The 22,868-nt window shown below is 37.0% G+C and overlaps 1 protein-coding gene across 1 annotated transcript in view; it reads left to right on the top strand.

Annotated features, from left to right (window-relative positions):
- Window positions 1–22,868, top strand: part of DPYD (dihydropyrimidine dehydrogenase) — a 338,464-nt gene that overhangs the window by 72,843 nt on the left and 242,753 nt on the right. Inside the window, 1 exon segment of the mRNA XM_032695866.1 lies at window positions 15,978–16,065. Within this exon segment, the coding sequence (XP_032551757.1) occupies window positions 15,978–16,065 (88 nt within the window).

Below are 22,868 nucleotides of genomic sequence, written 5' to 3'. Positions count from 1 at the left end.
TATTGAATACCTTTGGACTTATTCAATAGAACTATTAGATACCATTGTCACACTTCGATTTCACTAGGTGTGCATCAGGTGGACAGTTTATATGACAGGTGAGAGTGGAGGTTTCTTTCAGGATAGTTTCTTTTCAAAGTTTTTTATTTACAGAGTGCAGCCTCAGGATAGCACTGATGCTTTTGTTAGTAAGTGATTTGTGCCAGCCCCAGTACAAAAAAACCCCATTTGATTTGTGCATTCTATTGTAAACACATGTGCACATGCTTGCCCTCTTTAGACATACTGTATTTTATCAACTCAAGGGATCTTTATTTCTTTTATTACAATGTGTAATGACTACCAAAGACAGCAGTGTAGTAAGTTATAATAGGTGTTAGGAAATAAGTAAGAAAGTTGCCTGATGTGAAATTCAGACAAGTGTGAGTCTGCCATTCAAAACATATCTTCAAAGTGTTCCATACAACTGGAAAATATTTTATTTGTGTTATTCTCTAGGAAACACATTGCATTCCTATTTGACTAAAAAAGATGGCAGCTTTATGTTAGCTTTTTAGGTTATGGTAACAAGGCTACATTCTGAGCCTAAAAAAAATGCTGCTAGTCTCTATTAAAGGGATAGCAATTTGTAACTGGGCAGAAAAAGACCAGCTGTGTTAAAACAATATTTAGAAGTAAGTTTGTCAAGTAACTGAAGATGTACTAACATGAAGATTCAGTACAATACAACATACATGTTCGTAAAACATAATGTAAATTTAAATATTTGCATTTTGAAATGTGACTGAAATACCTGTTTTCATTGAAAAGGAAAATGTGGTATTATGAAAAATCAGCAAATTAATATTAGTATGTTTACAACAGAACTGTGGGTTTCTCAGCTGTAAATGCTGGTCCCAGAATTGGCATCTATAGCATTCTGAAACACTTGGGCACTCGGGATAGGTTTGGCTTGAGAAATTTGGCCTAGCAGGGTAAGTGTTTGTGTTTAGTTGATGGTTGCTACTGTTGGTTCTTTGTTTTCTCTTCCTTTTTCATAATCCACATTTTTCCCCAGTTATATTTCCTCACCCCTGGATACAATGTGTCAGTAATTTAATCTCTTATTTCTCCAAGAATAAGGTAGTAATGTCATACTTTATATTCATGATAAATTCATAAAATATTTAATAGATACTAGCATGAACCATTATGAACTGACTTTTTACAAAGATGGAATACTTGAGGGCATTTGTCACACATAATTCATGTATGATGACTAAACTGATTTCAACTCTGGGTTGAGGTGGTTTGCGTTCTCCACCTTACCTTATGTATCTTGTAAGAATATTGAAAATGCTGGAACTTTTTGTCTTAATAGATAGAAAGGTAACACTAAATCACAACATCTAGAAATAAATCTGGTTTGTTTGTTCTTTTGGAACATGGTAATTAGTTAAAGTATTCATTGTTATTTGTAATGTTTCTATTGTGTACAATAGTACACATGGCATAGTAATGAGGTAGAAGCATTAAGAATAACCCTTATTCCTCCAAAAATGATGGTGAACCATTACTGTTGCTCTTGCTGTGAACTGTAGTTAAATGATTATTTGGCTGAATCCAAAACCAAAATATTATGTTTGGTTTGATTTTTTCATGGAACCTATCTCTATCTGAGATTTTTCTCAATACAGTGACTTAGGCTTATACTATGGGAAGAGTGTGTGTTTGAGAAGGATTAGGACAGATATAATGTTACTGATGTGACAGTGAAGAAATGACTTCATTTTAAAATACACGAATAGGTAGTGCTATCAGGAACTATTCAGAAAAAAAACCAGCTTTATATTTTCATGCTAAGCAGAAAAATGCTGGTGAGTGATATACACTCACTAGGCTGATGTTGAGAAATGTCAGGAGGTTGTGTAGAGCTATTCTCCAGATCAAAATAATCTCCTCAGAACTTCATTTGACCATGTAACATTTTTTCATCTTCACAAAGGCAACAAACATACAACATATAGTATAAATTTAATATGTAGTTTTAATTATGTGCTAGAAAATTACTAATTTGCACTAAAGATAGGGATACTTTTTTATGAATTACAGAACTGTGCAAATTAGCAAGTGAACAAACACAAAAAAAGAATACTGTATCACATAATGTACTTAATCCGTTTTGACATTTGTGGTTATGTGTTAACTGGTTATGCTAGTACAACATCTTGCATGGTGCTAGTAAACATATTCAAGTATATTTTAGCAAAGATCATGCTGTGCTATCAGTAGAGCATTTTGCCAGAGCAGTGTCACTCCTTCCTCGTTGCTGAAAAATGAGAGGATTATATTGCCTTACATAATATATTGTGCATATTTTTGTTGCTTTTATTTTAAATTGTGGACAGTTAGGTTGCTGGACTGTAGCATGTGTAAAACACCCAGAAGGATTTGAAGAGAGCTCTGTCAGGAGTTCTGCTCTTAATTATTCTGATTTGGATTTTTTTTTCTTGTTTTTTTTTTGGTTGGTTGGTTGGTTGGTTGGGGGTTTTTTTGTGGGGTTTTTTTTGTGGGTTTTTTTGTGGGTTTTTTTTGGTTTTTTTTTTTTTTTTTTTTTTGCGTTTGAGGCATTGATTTTTTGTTTTTATTTTTCTCTTTGAGCGATAGCTGTCAAACGCCTGCCTCTGGAAAGCTCCCGGTCTTTGAAGAGCCTGGTCAAGGAAGTGAAGGGCTGAAGAAAAGATAGAACTTTTCCTATTCTTCATTCCTGTCTTATGCAGAAAGAAAAACCTCTTATAATTGGAAAAATACTCCATCTTCTGATAATGCAAAAAAAAAAAAAATCCTTCAGTGTAGGAAACAGTGAGTAGAGGCTATTTCCAAGAAAGTGTTTCCAGTCATAAAACCACTAGTATATTTCATACCCTTAGTGAAATGGGAAATTAAAGAGCGGATAATTCTATCCTAGAAGAATTCTATCCTAGCCTAAAATAATTCTATTTTAGGCTTCCAAAAGAAAACCAAATTTCATTGACTAAATTGAAAGTGACTAAACACCTTTTACTTGCATTTTTTGTTCTCTGTTTCACTGCTTTGTGTTATGTACTTGAACACATAGCAGCAAAACAAATACACAGGTTTTGGTTTGAATTTATGTTGGCATTCTTTGTTAAACTGCCTAACTTCAGTCAGAACTTAAAGACTGAAGATGAAATCTGTGTAGTTTCTAATATCTTTTGGTACCTTTCTTGACTAAGCAATGTTTAACACCATCCAGCCCCTCGTAGAAAATACAGTCCTGTAATATGCCTGAAATAGGGTTGGAGTGGGATTCTAACACCAAGTATCTTTCCTTCTGCTGCTTAAAAATTGGAAACCATTATCAAGATGCCTTGATGATGTGAACCTTGATCAAGTGAGCTAATTGCTTTTAAAACTGCTAACCAGGCAAGTCCTGATAGAGAGGAATCTGATAAAGAAGCAGCATCAAAACTCTTACAAGTCTACAGTAACCACAAATTGGAATATATTCTGCTGTGATCTGATCCTGGCCAACGATAGGGGAGACAATAGATAGGCTTGCCTGTTGGCTTTGCAGAGCCAGGGATGTAGGAATGTAGCAGACTGACAGTAGTAACTGTCAAGGAGGTTTTCCTGTTGGCTCCATTTGTGGTGAGAGCTGAGATCCGGGGGAACAGTGAAGGCTGCTAGCAAAAGTAGTGCTCAGGACAGGGTGAGTGGTGGTTGTGCAGTGATGAAAAGGGACATGGGTAGAGAGCTTCAGGATTCTTACTACCGAGAACTTTAATAAGAGCTGTCTGAGTTTGCAGACAGCAGACTTTAGCATTCACATGGAGTACAGAAAACAATTAGCAGCCCTCACTCCTAGGGAAGAGAACACTGGTAAAGAAGCTATACTTGCGATTGTGCTGATATGATAGGTTGTATCATAGTATCCTATAAATGCTGAGGTATGAAACTGCTGGAAGGTATTGGATGTATTCATTAAACTCTAATGCTTCTGGGTTAGAAAGAGCAACACTGAAATCACAGCATCTAAGCCTGGGATGAAGGAATAATTGGGAAGTTGCTAATGTGTAGTCTGTGTGATTTTGTGTAGAGGAGCTACTAATGGAGGGTGGAAGAGAAGAAGCATTTTGTATTGATTCCTAGGCTTTCTGAAATGTCTCTGTGTGACTTGTCTGAGAAATGCAGTATAGGGATCTTGGTGGAGTATTTTTTTCATATATAAATTTTAACATTTTTCTGTAATTGTTTTCAAATAACTGCATCAAAAAGAATTGCCAAAAGGCAGACATCTGCTCGTTTGTAGCAAGAGAAACTATCTACCAAAAGAGAATATTTAAATCCTTCCAGCAGGTTTTTGAAAATGCAGTGCCTTTGGGAAATGGGAAAAGTGTGCTTTTTCAGCCACACTACATTTACAGTCCTGAGATTGCTGTATTTGGTGTCGATCTAACAATCTGAGCATACAAAGAAATACAGTGCCTCAAATTCGAGAATAAGTGATCTATCAAACTATGGTGAACCAGCAGATTAATGTTTTTTTTTATTCATCCTAAAATTTCTCAGAGTTTTTTTTTCTGAAAGAAAACCATTTCTTTTAGTATTTTTCAGACAGCACTTAGTTGCTGAGCCATCACAGAAAATGTATTCATTCTTATGCCATTAACTTCAGTATGGGAGGAAATGTGACAAATACTTTGTTTTTTATATAATCTTCTTAAAGGGATGTGAAAATTCTTCTTACTTAGGTTGTAAAGATAAAACCTAAAATGCAAGTTTTTGTGCCTTTCTTTTTTCAGCAAATATTTTTCCTATTTTTGTTAACACAAATGAACTGATTATGGTCTAATTGCCCCCTTAGCCTTCTTGACATTGGCAGGCCTGTGCCTTTTCTATGTTTGGCTAGTAGATGGAGTTTTCTTTGCCAATGTGCATCCACCTAAAAGGCCATGCTCTAGTGTTTAGAAATTAAACTCTTTTTAAAAGGTTTTTTGGGTGGTTGTATTCGAAAAATACATGTATATATTTCATATTTTAGATCCTTTGGGTAGTGTTATTTTAACTACAGTCCTTTTATTTACCCTAATTTTCAAGTGGCTGGTAAAGTGCTAAGAATAAGGATTTAATTTATAAGGAAAATGAATACTTGTGTTACTCCTCTAATCCTAAAGAATTTGAGAGATATATGAACTCTTAAATTCTTTCAAGTTTGCTTATCTCTGTGGGAAACCTCAACTGTAGATAGATAAGCAACCGTAAATTTGCCATTTTTAAAGGCCATTATTCAGCACACTAAGAGAAATTGCGTAAATAGTGTAAACCTGTTGGGTCATCTGGTCCAGCCTTCTGTCCATATTGCTTTACAGTAGTTCTGTTTGGTGAAACTTTAAAGGTTGGAGAACTGCCTTATATCTCCAGTTAAGCAATTTGCCTGTAGGAGATTTCTACACCGGATGAATGAAACTGTGATAAGGTAGAAGGATGCACTGGGGTGCTTCTGTGAGCCAGCCTTGCCACCAAGGGATTAGGTGTTAGGGTAGAAAGGGAGCTGCTCTCTCCATACATTTTAGCGGGGGGGTGGGGGTGGGGATGTATGTGTGTGTGTGTGTGTGTGTCTGTGTGTGTGCAAAGTAGGGATTTGGGAAAGCCTTTTGTATGTAAATGATGTGTTGGTTTCATGCAATGTGAAGTCTGGAAAGTGACTTTCAGGCATGTCACTTATTCCCATTATCATACTGTGAATGTTATAAAATTCTTCTCCATGAAGGTGGTTATAGAAAAATCTGGATATAGCACATACAAGACCCGTTGTTTAGTCTTAATGAATTAGTGTATTTACCTCTTTCAAACAATTAAGACTGAATTTTCAGCTATTTACTATTGAAATGTTACTTATATCTCTATAAACTCAACATATTAAGAACATTGATTCTTAGTGTAATTTGTGTAGGGTTTGTCTTTACTGTGTGCTGACCTCTTTAGTTTATCTATGTGATTTCTGTTATTGTGTCATAAGACTTTTTTTGTTTGCTGAGGGGATACTGGTTTTGAATCTTTACTTTTTTAATAAATTTAAGGAAAAAGAGCAAAGCCAAATATTTCTCTTAAACATCAAAGCATACAAGAAAATGCAACCCTTTTTTAAAGCTGCTTATATATTATAAATAGGGCTATATTATTTTCCTACGAGTAAAAAACAGAAATTATTTGCAGTTTAAAAAATCAGAACCAAAACGGCTGGCAGATTTCCTTTTTTCTGGGTCTTCTTAGTGTGACTGAGCATATTAACAAGTTACAGTATCACTTATTAAGGTATCCTAGACAAACCTCTTTACTGGAGAAAGAAGATGGAAGGCAGTCCTTGTACACATGCAATTTCTAGAGAAAATATTAAATCTTAAGAATTCTCTGCTGAATTCTCACAGTTTCCAAACCACTATTTCCTCTCAGGGAAAAGACGTGGGTAGTGGCACATACTTCTCAAATATGTAACTGCAGCAATTTTAAGGTGAGAAAGAGTGAGGACACTGGAGCTGTTCCTACTCCTCTGCATGCTGGGAACTCACTTCTGGAAGACTTGCACAAGGTTGGCTTAACAAATTGCTTAAGTGTTTTCGTTATAAGCAAATGAACGGTCTGAGTCTCATTGGGGGACTACATATATTAAAATAAAGCACAGTTAAGCAGTCTAATAATGAACTAGAGTGTTCACTTTCTGGTGGGACTGAGCTTTACTAAGGAGTATGAGTTTTAAAACTTGGAAAAAGATAGCTGGGGTCAATGACTTATCTCCTCTGTTGGAAGAAGTATCTTTATCAGGTTCACAGTGGAAAGGTGACTCTGGAGTTCTAAACTGTAGTAGCAGCCAAAACTGGGATTTTTTTTCTTTGTTTGTTTCTACAAATCTGAAAACAAGATCAACTGGAACCTTTGAAGCTTTTATTTTTAATCCAAAATTCACTGATGTAATTTGTGCTTCTACCTGCTTTCAGAGTACACTCAGTGTAGGGTCAGATTCTCAGGTGACACCAACAGTGAAGCCTCACAAACCTTCTGTTCTTTTGCCCTCTTTCCTTCCTTTCTGCCACACTCCTACCCCTTGCTAATAGTATCATGAGTTTGGAATGGTGGGAATGCATTGTGTACAGAGAGCAGTGCAACCTGCCTTGTGAGTGGCAGAGTTCTAGACCAGCACTGGATTCAGATCTAATGATCATTGACAGGATGATGGTAAAGAGAGAGCCAGGAAATTCTTTGGTGCTCAGATCCTAAAAGGGAAACTTTATCTTATTCTGCTGTTCCTGCCTTTCCCAAGACTAATTTACTCCACAGAGGTTCTTTGTTTAAATCACTCTAATGTTAGTTCTGGTAGAATTGCTGGCATACCTAAATTGCAGGATGGATTGTGGTGCTGTAGGGAGGAAATCTGTTTCTTCTGGGTTTGTTGTTTTTAACTAAGACCATTTTATTAAATTTTCAATTAATGCATTTTAGTTAGGTTATACATTATCATAGATTGTTTACATATGTTATTATTAAATTTAATAAATATTTTCAGTGCACATAAATGGTAGATGTGTGCTCCTATGGTTAATGATACATTGGACAGAGTGGCATTTTTAAGATGTGCATAGATGATGAGGGCATTTTGTGAGAAAAAATGTCTTTGACTAAACTTGTAAAGTGTATCTTTCCTGAAGTGAACCCAAAGGAGTTTCATTGACATTAAGATAAACAGACAACAGGTGTTTCATATTTTGGAAAAGTAATTTACACAGGATAAGAATCATGCCACATAAAAATAATTTCTCATCTAAAAAACCTAGAAATGATCCTTGATATAAGTCAAAAAGTCTGTAACACTTCTGGGAGAATAGACCAGGCAAAAGAAGATTATTGTGTACAGGACAAGCCATAATAAAAACTGTCAGTTCTGTCAACCCTTCTGTCTAAGGTCTATAGAGGATTAAAAGGATATTGAACATCATGTAACAGCTGTCTCCTATGTGAAAGGGATCACTGTTGTGGTGAACATCAGTGTACCCATTTAAAAAGCTCCATAAGGGTAGGTGTGGCTGAGCCTCAAGTGGCTGGTTTGGCAGGTAAAGTGCTGCTTTCAAGGACTTGAAAGAGCACAATCTGAGGTCTAAATAGGTAGTATCAGCATTTTATCAACAAGTGTGTTTCTTGTGTGTCTTTTGCACTACTGGAATAATATGGGATACCATCAAGTTTGGTATCATAAGGAACAAACTATATTTTGTTTCTATGATGTTGAGAAAATATTAATATGTAATGTGAAATTTAATCAGTGTTAACAGAGAAGTTGCAGATTGACTTTTAAGTACTTGTTTTTCTAACTCTAAAAGCTCTAAGGTTTAAATAAAAATATGTTGCTGACAACATAAACCCTTTAACTAGATGTAGTTTTTCTGGAACAGTTTAATGAATTTTGAATGTTGATTAATAGTTTTGAAAACACAGCAATTTCATAATGCTTAATATGAAAAAAGAAAAAGGGAACAATGCTTAGACTTAACATTGCTGTAAATCTGTAATATTTCAAGTTTTTGTGTTTCAGATTAAAAAACCCAAGTTTTTTGATTCTGAAGTGAATGGGACAAAACAGTCTACCTGACACAGCCCTTACTCAGAAGGTGCATGTTTGTTTGAAATATGAAAAATAGGTAGCTATCCAGATTATAGAATGGATTTCTTATGTTATTGTTCTTATTATTATTATTATAACATTGTTTTTGAAGCAAAAGAACTCTGAATATTGTAGAGCAATATATAACAAATGGATTGTAAAAACAAAGCATAGATTTCAAGATACTGTGAATAAATTGCCCTAGTAAAACTCCATGGAAGGGCTAGTCTGTGTGAGAGTGAAGGAGCTAGCAAAACGTATCTGGTGATGTTAAAATAAATGTATTTTTAGTAATGATATTGATTTAATATGAACTGCATGTAACAAAGTTACTAGTAGAAATGAGTGCCATTTATTTGATTTACTTATTCACAGATTCTGTGAGAGTTTATGGGAAAGCATTTATTATATAAATATTAAAATATACATATTCTGTATTAAAAATAGTTTTGATTTCTGATATGTCAAAAGGACACTATTTTCTACTTTTAATCACTCCATATAACAGCTTTTTTCTGTAACATAAATTGGAGGAATACAATTAAAGTAACGATATATATGCCATATAAAATGAAGTGGATGAAAGGCAGCAGTCTTTTAAGTTACATTGCAAAATGATAAGTGAAAAATTCTGTAAATTCATTAAAATGGGAAGAGGAATTTAAGAGCAAGGAGAATATAATTTCCCATGAACTGCCTTGGAGCAGGCTGATCACCATGGTGCAGAGCCCAGAGTGGTACCTCTGCTCTGAGTACAGAGCAGTACCTACCTGGCTGTGCTCCCACTGCTCCCTGAGGGTGTAGGAGAAAATCCCACCAACCTTCTTTTCTTCTAGTAGCCTTAATTTGCGTATATCTGATCACAGACCAAGATAGCACTGCCTGGAGTATGCAGAAGAGATGTCATTAGGCAAGGACAGTTTTAGTGCAGAAATGGAGGTTCTGAAGGTCTGAATAGTGGTTGGCAAAAACTCAGATGAACTGAAAAGTGACTGGTGCACACTCTCCTACACCACTTTCATAGATACCTGATGGCAGACAGTGGGTCATTCTTTTTTATGTTATTGTAGTGGTTTGGATCTTGTTTTCCCCCCAGAGGCTAAGAAAAGTGGTAAAACCCCAAGGGGTGGAAACCCCTGGAAGTTTTGAAGTTCTGTCCAATGGGCACTCCTGCAAAAAATGTAAACATATCACAACCAGACCGGAAGAGAAGAGTTGTGGTTTGGGTAATAGAAGAAGTAGCCATGTTGTAGAGCAACGAGGAAGGGGCTCTGAGCCCCTCGGGGCCTCTGGGGCCTCCCAACCCCTGGCTGGGGAGGACTGCAAAGACTTGGAACAGTGTTAGACTGGACTAAGTGTCTGTAGTTAAGCCAGGAGATGTTTTCTCCAAACTGGGCAGCGGAGACAGAGCAGAAAGCAGAGACGCAGTGTCCAGAGACTGGCAGAGAGCCAGGATAGATAAGACCTGAACCGGAGGAACAGCAGGAACAACATGCAGCACCGCAGAGAAGACTCCTGGAAGGAGAGCCGAGCAAAAGAGAGCCAGCAGCTGAGAGACAGAGTTCTGGGGGTAAGAACTGATACCAGACCCCCCCCAAACTCCTTTGATCCCTCTGAGAAAAGAGGGAGATGGACTCCTGTTTTGGAGAAGAGTTTTGGACATGCAGCACTGGAGAGAGAGAGGAGCTGAGAAGCTCAAAAGACGTCCCGGAGCTGGACCGGGACGGCCAGATGGAATGTGGGGGGAGTTGACCTTGGCCCCCCTCACTGCTGCTGACAAACCTAGCAGCCTGAGACAGACTACAGGAGCTCTGGTAGAACTCTTGAGGAAAAGGCTTGCAACTGAATGCTGCTCAAGATGTTCTGACTCAGGGGTGAATCCCCTGAGGAAGGGACTTTCACGAAGATGCCCCTGCATTTCGTGATATACCTGTGGTGACGCGAGTCTTGTCCCTGCTGGCAGTCCACAGGTGAGGCCTTCACTTGGACCGAAGGAGAGCCGAGGGGCTTAGAGACCCCCTTGTGTGTATTGAAAAGAGATCCAGCTACAGCAATCCAGTTACTGCTGCATGGAAGACAGAAGAGGAGCTGCTGCCCTAAATGTGGAAGGGATCTGTCCTTCTTTCCCTCCTGGACTTTTATTTGGAGGGGAGAAGAGATCTGATCCATTGTAAATACTATATGTCATGGTAGAGATAGTTGTGATCGTGTGTATAATGTGTTATAATATTTATTTGTACAGTCATTGTAATATATTCCCTTTCCCCCATTCTGAGTCTGGTTGTGTTTTGTCTGGAAAAACCCATCTCACATTGGGTTGAGATGTGGGAGGGGGAATGGAGCTAGGGAATTAGGGTTTTGGGGCTATCTCAAACCATGACAGTTATCAATTTTGTCCATTAAAATGAAGTTATGATGAAAGATAATGAAAAGTTATAGGAACAAGAAGTGGAGAAGTTTCAGATAGATGGGGGGAAAAAAAAAGCCTACAGAAAGAGGAAGACAGGCAAGCAGAAGCAAAGAGGAGAGGAGAGTTCTTGCACTCAGGGGATTCAGAAGTAGATGAGAAAAGAATTATGGCTGTAAAGAGTCAAAGAAGAAAAGAGAAAGATGAGGCATTGATGAATAGAATGATTTGGAGTCTATGTCCATATGATTCACTACCTCTTAAATGTCCAAAAATAACCTTGTCTGTAAGTGCCATTATTCTGCACTAGGGTAGGAGGTTTTTGTGTCTGAAGACTAACTTTCAACTCTGAGCATTTCTTCCTTTCAATAAAAAGCACCTCCCTTACACGTACTGTAGCTGCCAGCAGCAATGTCATGTCTCTCTCTAATCCTGTAGAGTGTCTCTATTTAAAATTTGCTTCCTCTGGTTGTCTGAACCTGCTGACAGAGTACTGCCATTTTTTATGGGTCTGCAGAACGCTCACAGGACTTCCAGGTGACTGAGGATGCAACAGCGATGATGTGGGAATCTTTCCTTTCTTTCTTTAGACATGAACAAGTATTGGCAATGTACGTGTTTTCTTTCTTATGTTTCCTGTGCATTGCTAACAGGCTGGGAATTTCTGTTTCCAGTATTACATATCCAGGACCATGATATCTACTTGTCTTTATTTTCTGTGTTTTGTACAGTTTCTGATGCCCTTTGTGTTCAGAGGTGTTTCTTGGTGGTTCGGTCTGTTTCTTCTGTAGTCCAAAATGATGTCTTCGTCGTCAGTTCTAATTTAAGGAGAAGAGAAAAACTTATGTATAATGCTCTTTACTTCTGCAACCAAAGGCGATGGGCATTCCACTTAGAAATGAATTAGATTTATGTGGAAATTATAGATTTATTTCTTCTTGACACGCAGCTTTCTTATTTCACTGTTTATCATCCCCAGCTCAGGGTTTAGAGAGTGGTGCAAGAGACTTGGAACCAAGAAAAACCTTGACAACAAAGTTGTGTCATCTGTTCAAACTGGCCTCCTATTTACTGTGTGGAATTTGCTCTGCCATTCTCTTAAAATTAATTGACCAAAACCTCTGGACGTACATACAGAACATCATTATGACACCTGTGTGAAACTGTAATGTGTGTATCTGGGCTATTTCTCTGAATAGTGGATAAAGTTTTAGAAATTTCTGCAAATAGTAGTGCTGGAAGACTCTTTTCAAAATGACTGTTTATGTCCTGCAGAAACCCACGTAAGTGGATGAGGATTCAGTGTGCTTCTAAACCTCTGCCAACGGTAACCATAAAGGTTCTTTGTCCTGTTTTGTCATACATGAAAATTTGATAGGTTATCAGCAACAATTCGTTGTGGAATATTACTCTGGATTATCTGTTTCATTGCTGGCCTTTCCACGTACATGTGATTGCACTTTAGGGAATATTATTGCCAGTGACAGTTGTTCACTGCAATTTTAGGTAACAATATAACTAAATTGACCTTCTTTGTTTAGAAGCAAAAGTGTGTTAAGAGCTGGTCTAGACCTAGAAATGAGACTGTTGGTCAGATATTTTAACTTTAAAATAAAATACTGGGTAATATTTAACAATTAAACAATGAAAACTACGAACTGAAAATTAATCCGTCTGTGGCTTCCTTTTTTCTTTTCAGTGCAAAGACTATGGTGTTCCCTATGCATATGAAAATCAATATGCATATAAAGTGGATATGGTGTCTTTTAAGATTCAACACAATCTATATATTTCTAAAGGAGATGCTATTCCATGAACAGAAAGGGGAAAATTTCATAATATAGTGTGTTTTCAGATAGTTGGTAGGATTTTTCCTATATTTTTACTAAGAAATGCTGAGATATATATTCTGAGATTAGTACAGGTCCATAGTCCAGAATGTTGTTTATCTGGGTGTTTTTTTAGAAGTGAGCATGTAGCTCTTTATTTAATTTGCTAGGAGCTAGCAGGTGAATTACAGACATTTAATCTAAGTTTCTAATTCGTTGTTTACGTTATTTTGAACCAAAATCATAGTAATAAAATAATCTTTTAAAATGAAAGATGGGATTTCATAGGGTGGGAGGACAGTTACAGAAAAAGGAGAGAACTGTGGTACTTAATGTTTCTTCGTGTGGTAATTTGCATGTGGATTTGAAGCTCGTGGTAATGCTGGTTTATTCCCTTAAGCATGATATTTTGCCTGTGATTTTTGAAAGGATCAATCACTTGTAGCAATTTATGTTATAACTTTCTGGTGGGTGACTCTACTACTTTATTTATGCTTTTTGCCTGGTTCACCAGAATGCAATACCTTTGCTCCTTTGTACAGTAAATGCACTCTGTAATATCTTTTATGGTATAGTCAAAGGATAATTTATTGTCAGATAGAAAAATAGGTCAACACTAATGTCACTTGATGATCAACCCCCCAAGTTTAATAAAACACCACACCAGCACGCATTCAGCACAGTGCTTGATGTTTTATTAGGACTACAGTACCTTACAGTACCTAGCTATAGCAGGAGTGTAATTACGGAGCTGTCAGGGTGATAAGTAGGATTAATGGCAGCCTGGTACACTTTAGTCTGCAGAGTGCTTGGAAGATGGTATTATTATAAGAAAAAGTCTGTACTGGTATATTCATGGCACCCTCCTCTCCTCCCCAAAGCTCACATTCAAGATTGCGTTGCACCCCCTCCTCCCAGTAGCTGACATTTTCAACAGCTGTTATTTTGTGAACCAGCTCAAAAATCAAAAGAGAAATAATTTGGTAAAGATTCTTGCTAGCCACAACGGGTAATCTGTACACAGCTTATCCTGCCAGGTGCCATTCTAGTCAGTTTTGACATGAGATTGTGCTATATATAATCCACAGAATGTGTTTTGTGTTCAGTGCACTTCCTTTGGTCTTGGATACAGGATACAGTGTTGTTTTTGAAAGAAAACCACACTGAGGAAAGTGAAGAGTAAAAAGTCATAATGGAATCGTTGCCTTCTTTTAATGGCGTGATTTTTGACTTCTGTTCTTTCCATACTGCCTACACAGGCAAACTGCTCATCTGAGCCCTTGTAACGGTGTTATTTCCTCTAGCGTATCTCCTTTTTTGCTGGCTTCTGGTACTAGAACTTTGTTTTCTTTCAATCTGCTTGGAATGCTAAAAGCACCCTCTTGACTCTGTGTTCTGACTACAACCTTTTGAGGTCCCTCCTGTCCTGCCTTTGTTTGTTAAGGCATTTATAGCATGTACCTGTCAGTGGGTAGTGCTGGGCCCAGCTAAACCTGCTAATGCTCTTCTGACATCCTGACTAGTTGAACCAGTAACCCACTATGGTGTTGAACCTAGATTTGGCTTTTTCGGGTTTCCCATCTTTTGCAACCTGTGGGACTTGTTTTCTTTAAATACATCCTCTGGATGTATTTCTGCGTGAGTAGTCTTGTGAGAAAATCCAAACAGCCCCTACCACATGTGCCTTCAAATTTTTCTGGTGCCATAGTGTCTGCAATACCCAGCTAGATGATAATGAATAGTAAGATGAAAGGTTAATTAATCTTCTACTTAACTAACTTTGCCTTCTTTCTTATTCCACCCTTAATTGAAAAAATGACAACAAAAAAAAAAACCCAATGCATGCGGTTGACAAAGTCAGGCCAGTATTTCACTGCAGGTGTTTCAGTCATTTCTTTCCTTTTAATATGCTCTTCATTTCTTTGTGCCTGTAGTCCGTTGACCTCTTGAGCTTTTCCGTGTTTGAAAATACTCTGTCTCAGCCAGTTCCAGAGTGTTATTACCTATCACTGAATAACAATAATTAAGGTAGAATCGTGTAACTTATGTAAGTAGTTGGGCTCAAATAATAAGTAAAAACCAAATTTTATTTCATTTTCCATAGATTGTTAAATCGATAGTTAACATAAATTCTGTATGTAGTAAAGCAATATTGAAAGAGCATCTGAAACAACTTAATGAATTATGAGATAAGTAGTAAGGCATTTGACCTATGATAATCATTGATCTGTAAAAGCAAAACTATTTACAAATACCTTTGTATTTAATAGAGAACAATTTTACTTCTTCAGCTGACTTTTAGCTTTTTGTGGTAGGTTTGCTTACTGCAAATGATGTAGGCTACCCTGAGGGCTTAATCCTTAGATGGGACCTGTGCAAGCAACCGGATCAGTAACATCCTCATGGATGACTATGCAGAAACAGACAATAAATCTTTATTATTTAGTATGTTTCAATATACAGTCACATTTTGTCATTAAAAATGACTATATAAAGGTTTTGGGGATTTTGGTTAGGAGTATGCATAAGACTACTGAATTGTTTTCAGAGGTTGTCATAGACTTATCACAGTAAAGTCATGGAAAAGTGATTTGAAAATTTATCAACTATTCTTATTCTTTGGACATATAGTAAAAAGTAATTACTTCTTCTGTGGAAATACTCTTGGTTTTTTTATGTTTGATTGTCCAACGTTCAGAATTTAATCTACAATGACATTTCCAGAACTTCATTAATAAATTCAAATTCACAACACAAATGTTTTTCAGATAGAAAAATTAAATAGTCAGAAGTTTAACAATCTTGGATTCCAGGGGAAAAAAATTACCTCTGTGTGATTTGTTTCCTAATACTTAGGCATGTGTAGTTCATATGGACAGTACAGTCAACAGAACATAACTAACCTGTGTTGATGAAAGTCAATAATGATCATGTAGTGCTTTGAGGCTTTAAATAGAAATTTTATGAAAATACTCTGTATTATTCCTTTGTGGCTTTTCTTCCAGCATGCTAACTTGAAAACCTTGTGCTATTGGCAGCATTTGTATTCCATGTCTTCTTGACACATCTTCTTTTATTCCTGTAGATGCTTAAAGTGTGCAGATGCCCCCTGTCGGAAGAGTTGCCCAACTAATCTGGACATCAAGTCATTCATCACGAGTATTGCAAACAAGGTAAAGTCAGGCTTGCAGTAGTACATGGAGGGAGATAGGAGCAGTTACTTGCAGTTCTGTGGGTGAGATTGCATTTCAAGGTTTATCTTTGTAAAGTCTTCAAAAAAAAGTGTTTGGAACAGATGTTTTGAAGTTTGAGTCAGCTAATTTTTATTTTTTTTTTACTTCTGTTCTATGCCTGTACGGATATGTGTAGTGCAGATCTACTTCATGTCACTTTTTATATAGAGTCTTTGGTTTTGATGGTTTTCAAATACAGTGATATTCAAAACCCTGAGCATTATAATGTCATTATTTAACCTTTCTACTACCTGAGGTATTATAGTTACAAACCTTTTCGTTCATTAAAGGTGGGAGTTTTGGAATAGTTTTATTTTTTTAAGAAGTGATTGTAGTTTAAATTTCCTTTGGGCAGAAATTTGGTATGGAGGTGGTCGTCTCAAGGAATGTTTGCTTGTACTTTATAGTAAGAGGCTCTGGTTAATGCAAATGTGGTCACTCACTAGGACTATTAGTAACATACTACAGGAATAAATGGAACTCCCTCTTTGGAGATACTGTACTTTTTCCTTTCTTAATAGGCTACTATACTGTGATCATAATGAAATCTTAAAAACATTATTCTGAATTGTGGTTTACAAGTGACTTTTAATGGGCAGAAATAAATAAAGATTACTGCAAAGTTGATGTGACAAGATTAATTAGGCTGTCTGGGATAGCCTAAAGATGACTGGATATTGATTGCCCCATACCTTTTAAAACTTACTTCCCATCTGTGGAATCATTAGCTGCCGTGTGATTTATTCATCTACATGAGCCCAACTAGACTCGTAATCTACTAAGGGTGCTACAAAGATTTTCTGTCTACCTTTTATGCTCTAACATGTCTCACTCTTGAATGCAGCTGAAAGGGCCAACACAGGTAAAGCTGGAGTGAAGTTGGTGGGCAGCAGCAGCGCTTCCATGTGCAAGTGAACAGTCACATTGGTTTTACTGTTCTGTGTGTGACACCAGTAAATTCTGCACCTTAACAAGAAACATTAGCATAAGAGCAGATATTAAAATGTGTGTATCAATTATAACGTGATGTGATTTGCAGTAATTGGTATTATGCCCAATATATGCCTATAGACAGTTTTCTTATATAGTCTATACTGTGTCACTGCTGCATTTATTTTCTTGAATGTAGGCATCTGTTTGCGACCACAGTATAGTTTGTGGCATATTGCTGCTTATTACCTCTTCAGGCATCGTGAAGCAGGCAAACTGAGCAGAGAAGGTACAAGGCAGTAATGAAACTGCTACTCTCCATCTCGTCATTGTGCTGTAGTTTGTTTAGGAAACCTAAAGCAAATTTTATGGAAGTATTTTACCAGGATGATCTTTTCTTATTAAGGATTAGTTATGCTACTGCTTTGAGTAGGATAGGGTGATATGTTGTTGAGGAAAGAAAAAGGACCTGATTATCAAAACATAAAGCTGGGATTAAGCAACCAGGGAAGATGGATTGAAGACTGCAACTGAAGGTGTTAGAAAAAGAACTAACACCAGCAACATCCTGGTACAATAAATTTGATGGGTCTCTTAGACTCTGACTGCCTTGACTATATGATGCCCCTTTGTGACTTGACAGAAAGGGTAAGTCATTTTAACATCTGATTCGTTCTGAATTCTGTGGTTCCATTACAGAGCAGAGAATATGAAGGTGGGGTGACTGCAGAGCTTTGAGAGTTGTGGTTTAGCAAAGGTATACTGGAATGATAATAGTAAACTGCCTTAAAGGTTTGAAGTAAAGTCTCTGCCCTGCCAAAGCCAATGAGTACAGTCTTACTGATTTTAATAGGCCCAAAATTAACCTGTCAGATGGTCAGTGAGGTTGATCAACCCTTTAAAGTTTGGGCTGTTTGGTGATGACTTTTAAATCCTCTTGGAAGCTGCAGATGCTGGGAAGACAATGGTTTTGCCCTAAGCAGGTGACCTGATCACTTGGTGTTTTATCAGAAAATCCTGCTACAGAAAATAATTGCAATGTCCTACTTTTCTCTCTGGAGATTTAGCACTTTTTTTTGGTGGAAAAACCAAAGAATCTTAGATTACTGAAATGTAACTATAGCATGTTTTTTTGGACCCTATCCATGTCTATCAATAGCTTCTGTATCCACTCTGAAACTAGATTTTATAAAAGGTATACAACAGCTTTTGGTAACTGCTTTTACCTCATGTTGATGTCTGGTTATTGTGTAGGTAGAAGGAAACATTCAAATACAGGAAGTTTTAAAAAGTCTTATACTTAGTTTCTGCTGTTCAGGATGTTAGGATGGAAAATTGCATGCCTAAAATCAGTGCTGCTTCTGTGAAATCAAGTTTCAAGTGTGAGTTTACATACAGTCTTAACCTCTGCTTTCTCACCTTACCCTGTTGGAAGGAATCTCATATAGCAGCATGGTTGTGGAAGGATTTCTCTGCAACAGCTCTAATGCTGACTTTAAAAACAAACAACCAGAAAACGAAACCAAAAACCAAACCCTCCAAAATTAGAAGTGAGTAAAACCCACACTGGGATATGCTTAGCTGAATTTGTGGACTAAGAAACAAGACTAGGAAGTCCTGCATGCTCTCGGCAGGGGTGTTGGAACTAGATGATCTTCAAGGTCCCCTTCCAACCCAAACCATTTTATGATTCTATGTTCTTACCATCCATGTCAGTGGCTGTGCTTCCTGTAATTCATGTACAAAGCAACTTAAGGAAATTACAGGGCATAGAGGGAACATAACCTTGACTTGATGACCGTAGTCTGCTAGGCTGAATTTTCCTTTTGATGTATTAGTTTCTGATGCCTTTACTAGAAGAGGTGTCTCTTACAACAAATTCTGTTATTCAGAAAAAGTAACAGGAAATTTTTCTGGTTTCCTTTATTGATTGAACTTTTGTATAAGTATAGGAATGTACTGCTGTTTTTACAGTACTGCACTTTGAAACTCCTTGCTTTCTGTCAGGCAAGCAATAGATATAAGGTGGAAGATGAGAGAGGGGTACCAGAGGTTGCAGTGATCCATGACCATGGTAGAGTCTGTGTGAGAGCCCACTACGATGGCTACTCTTGTGGTGTCCTCTGCCCTCTTTCATTCTGGTGCTGTGGTGGTACCTGCACCGTACACTTTTAGAGCAGACAGAAAACAAGAATAGTGTGCTTTTGAACACTAAAACTTGTAATTTGTAATTTTGAAAATTTTTAATATAACCAGTAAGTAACTTTTCACTTTATTGTGCATTTTGCTAAACTTTTATTGAAATAATCACTTGGATATCATTCAGCAGTCTGGATATTCAACTTGAAGAATATTTCTGTATTACTGTCATAGAAGTACTTCCTTAATATGATCAACGATGTTTTACATGTCGTTGAAAATACTTTTCAAAATGATAAATCTCTTTTTGCTGTTTTCATCTTGTAAATAAACTTCCTTTTTTAATCCAAAAGCTTATAAATATATATGGTAGCTTCTAGAAAATTAAATAGGCAAAGCATAGAACATTCAGGTGTTTGAGGTCAATAAATTCAGGAAATTGGGGTGTGTTTTCTAGACTTATTGAAGTCCCTGTCCTGCTTCTGAATCTCTCTTCATCACTCACTTGAGACACTCACTTCAGCTAGCTACCCTTCCAGTTGTTTAGAGAAGATTCCGTTCAATAAATTCCTTGTCCTTATCCTTGTGTAAGCAGTCGCACGCAGGTATTTATTAAACATGATTCATTATTAATATAGAGTATTTAGACAGCAATGTACTGAAAATGAATTACTTTGTGAAGTATTTAAGAGCTCTATTGTATGCAGTTTGTTTTGTTGGAAAACGGCTATAGCAGTCATAAAAGGTCAGGGATTCTCGTTCGCTTAAGCCTGAGGCTTTTTAGATATTTACAGGCCATGTACAGTGTAGCTCTTCTGGCTGTTCTACCATTAGACCTGAGCTCAGGAGTAGAAGAGGGACAGGGGAGGAGAGTTGTTTCTGCGTTGAGAGGGTAATTGAATTGCCAGACTCAATGAGTTTTGAGCCTCTTCAAGAAAAAGGACGTCATTTATGCTGTATTGTGTTAGCTGCTGCAACTCAGCTGAGTATAGGCCACAACTTCCATTCTCTTTTTCCATACAAACTGTATTACAACTCCACTTTATAAAGGTACAATCTATTCTATTGTGTCTTCCCAGTTCGTGTGTCTCAGTTCATATAGACTGCTTGCAATTGAGTCTCTCAGAGACCAGACTTCAAATTCACCATGCACACATCACTACTTTTATTTCTAAATATCAGAAAATGGCAAACAACTATTCTGACTTCCAGCTGTCCTCTCTTTAAATACAGCCATCACATTGCAAATTGTATATTCTTTCTTTTATAATGCACAAGTGCTTAGTTGTTTATTTCTTTAGAAAGAAAAAAACCCAGAAACAAACACTAGAAAAACCCTCAGCTGCTGCAGGAGAAAGCTTTGCCCCATAGCCCTAAATGAGTACCAGGAGTGATTTTAGGATTTTATGTCCTCCTTTCCCTGTGTTGATTATGTCAAAGCAAAAAGGAATTGGTAAAATGGAGCTCTGGCACTTGTCATCCTTTAGGACTGGCACAAGCAAATATTTTACAGCAGCAGAAAATCCTAGTTTCCCAGAAGCATCTTTCAGCCTGAACACTTGCAGGCTGTCCAGCTTTTCTCCTTTCCAGCAAAACCATGTGCCAGAGAAACCACCCTTTAGCAAGCAACTGTTCCTCACATGCTCACCACCTTTGAACTGTTCAGTGAGTGAGTCTTGGAGCTTTTTGTCATCAGACACCTTTATGGTTGAGTAGTAGCATTGAAAAACAGCTCTTGGTGGGGATATTAACTTTTGTTACACAGCACAGGCGTAAGGTGTGAGTGAAGAATGAAGAATTGGGGGTGCCGAAGTGTTTTTTGTGTTATCTGTCCTCAAAGAAAACACTGTTGCTGTAGCCCTCTGTTACCAGCTCTGACATTTTTATCTCAAGACTTGCAGTATTAGAATGATTCCTGACATTGACTCAACAGTTTTCTCCTTGTTCAGAAAGACTCCCAAACCAAATTAGAAACCCACACCAGAAAACAAACGAACAAACTCAAAAAGCAACCCAGTCCCCCAAATCAACAAAGCCATTCTGCCCTCTAGATAGAAGGTAAAAGGTTGTCCCTGGGCTGTGCAGAACACTTGTAGGAAAATGGAGGAAGGAGAAATGAATGTCAGGAACAGTACAGAGAAACTTGTGGAACACAAGGGTAAGTTTTAGGATTTCAGAGAAATCTTCAGGTTTAAATGAAACCAAAGGAAACTGGGGGGGAATTCCCAAGAGAGAAGCTCTGTTTTTTTCAGAGGAGAAATGAGAGAGAGAACAAACTGGAAAATAGAGATGGATATCAAGGTATAAAGGTGAATGTGAAGTTTGGGAGATTGAGGGAGTAAATAAAAACGTGTTTGTGGTAATATACTGGAAATGAGAAAGAAGGAAAAGTGGGTAGACAGAGGAAGACAAGATACAAAAAGTTGTGGAATCACTTAGAGAAAATACATGAAGAAAAGACTGCCACAGAGAAAGGGTGTTGAGAGCCATAGGATTATGACAGGTGACAGAAACGGAAAGATGTTTTCCTGTACCAGAGGAACTCTGAGTAAATTAACAAAGGACATCTATATGCCATTGCAAAGATTGTAGAAAACCATGAGTCATGGTTCATATGTAAAATACTGTAAGTGGGATCCTGTTGATACAGGAATTGTGGAAGTCAGAAAGCTGCTAGATGACTGGTAATAATGATATACAGATAAATGAAAATTATCACAATCTTTAAGTACTACTTTGAGGCCCTAGGTTCTCGAAAGTGCTGTTTTATTCAGTTTTCTCTGTTAATCTTTGTATATTTCAGGTCACTAAATAAAATAGTAAGGAAAAAAAAAAACGTTTAAAAGAAAAAGTGGGGATGGTGTTAGATTGATGCACATGAAACAGTGACTTTTCTTGAGATGTCTGTTTGTACTTTGTGTAATGGAATGGCTGACAGCTGGTTTCAGTTACCATAGTGTAATTATGTAGAATAGACTTTTGCGATGACACTATGTCAATTAAGGAATCTCTCACATTCTAGACTACAAAGGACAAAATGACAGTACAAGATATTTCTTCCGTTTTTTTTTTTCATAAAAAGATAGTGACACTGTGTGAAATTACAGTCCTGTTATGATGACACAAGTCAAATGATGTGAAAGATTTCTGGATTGATTAAAAATCATCAGCATTATAATATAGAATATGTATGATTTGATAAGTTGCTGTTATGTTGTGTTCGTTCTTCTTGGGAAGATATTTGGGGGGGGCTGACAGACTGAGGGTGTTTCTTGTTATATTTGAACTGGTGTGTGTCAATGTGAAAAATACTACTTATATAACAACGTACTTTAAATAGTGACACTTTGGTCTGTGGAAATATTTTAATCCAATATATCTTGAGTAAATTTTAAAGCCATCGCAAAACATGAACTGGGGTAGGAGGTGGTTGTATTTTCCCATATATTTTTGTATGTCTTCCATTTTTTAAACTAAATCCAAATGAAAAAGAAATTATTACTTTTTTCTTCTTTTCTATTAAAGTATTCACGCTGTCCCCAAATTCTGATAAAGTCAGTGTTTTTGTTTTTATTACATAAAACGTAATAATGCATATTCTTCTTTGTTTTTATGAAAAATACAATATCAAAACACCCTGGTGCATAATGAATTTATATAAAAGGCTCTTGAAT

Source organism: Chiroxiphia lanceolata, chromosome 9 (genome assembly GCF_009829145.1).
Source record: "Chiroxiphia lanceolata isolate bChiLan1 chromosome 9, bChiLan1.pri, whole genome shotgun sequence".
NCBI lineage: Eukaryota > Metazoa > Chordata > Aves > Passeriformes > Pipridae > Chiroxiphia > Chiroxiphia lanceolata.
Note: the sequence above shows the minus strand (reverse complement) of the source record. Positions and strands in the feature narration are given on the sequence as shown.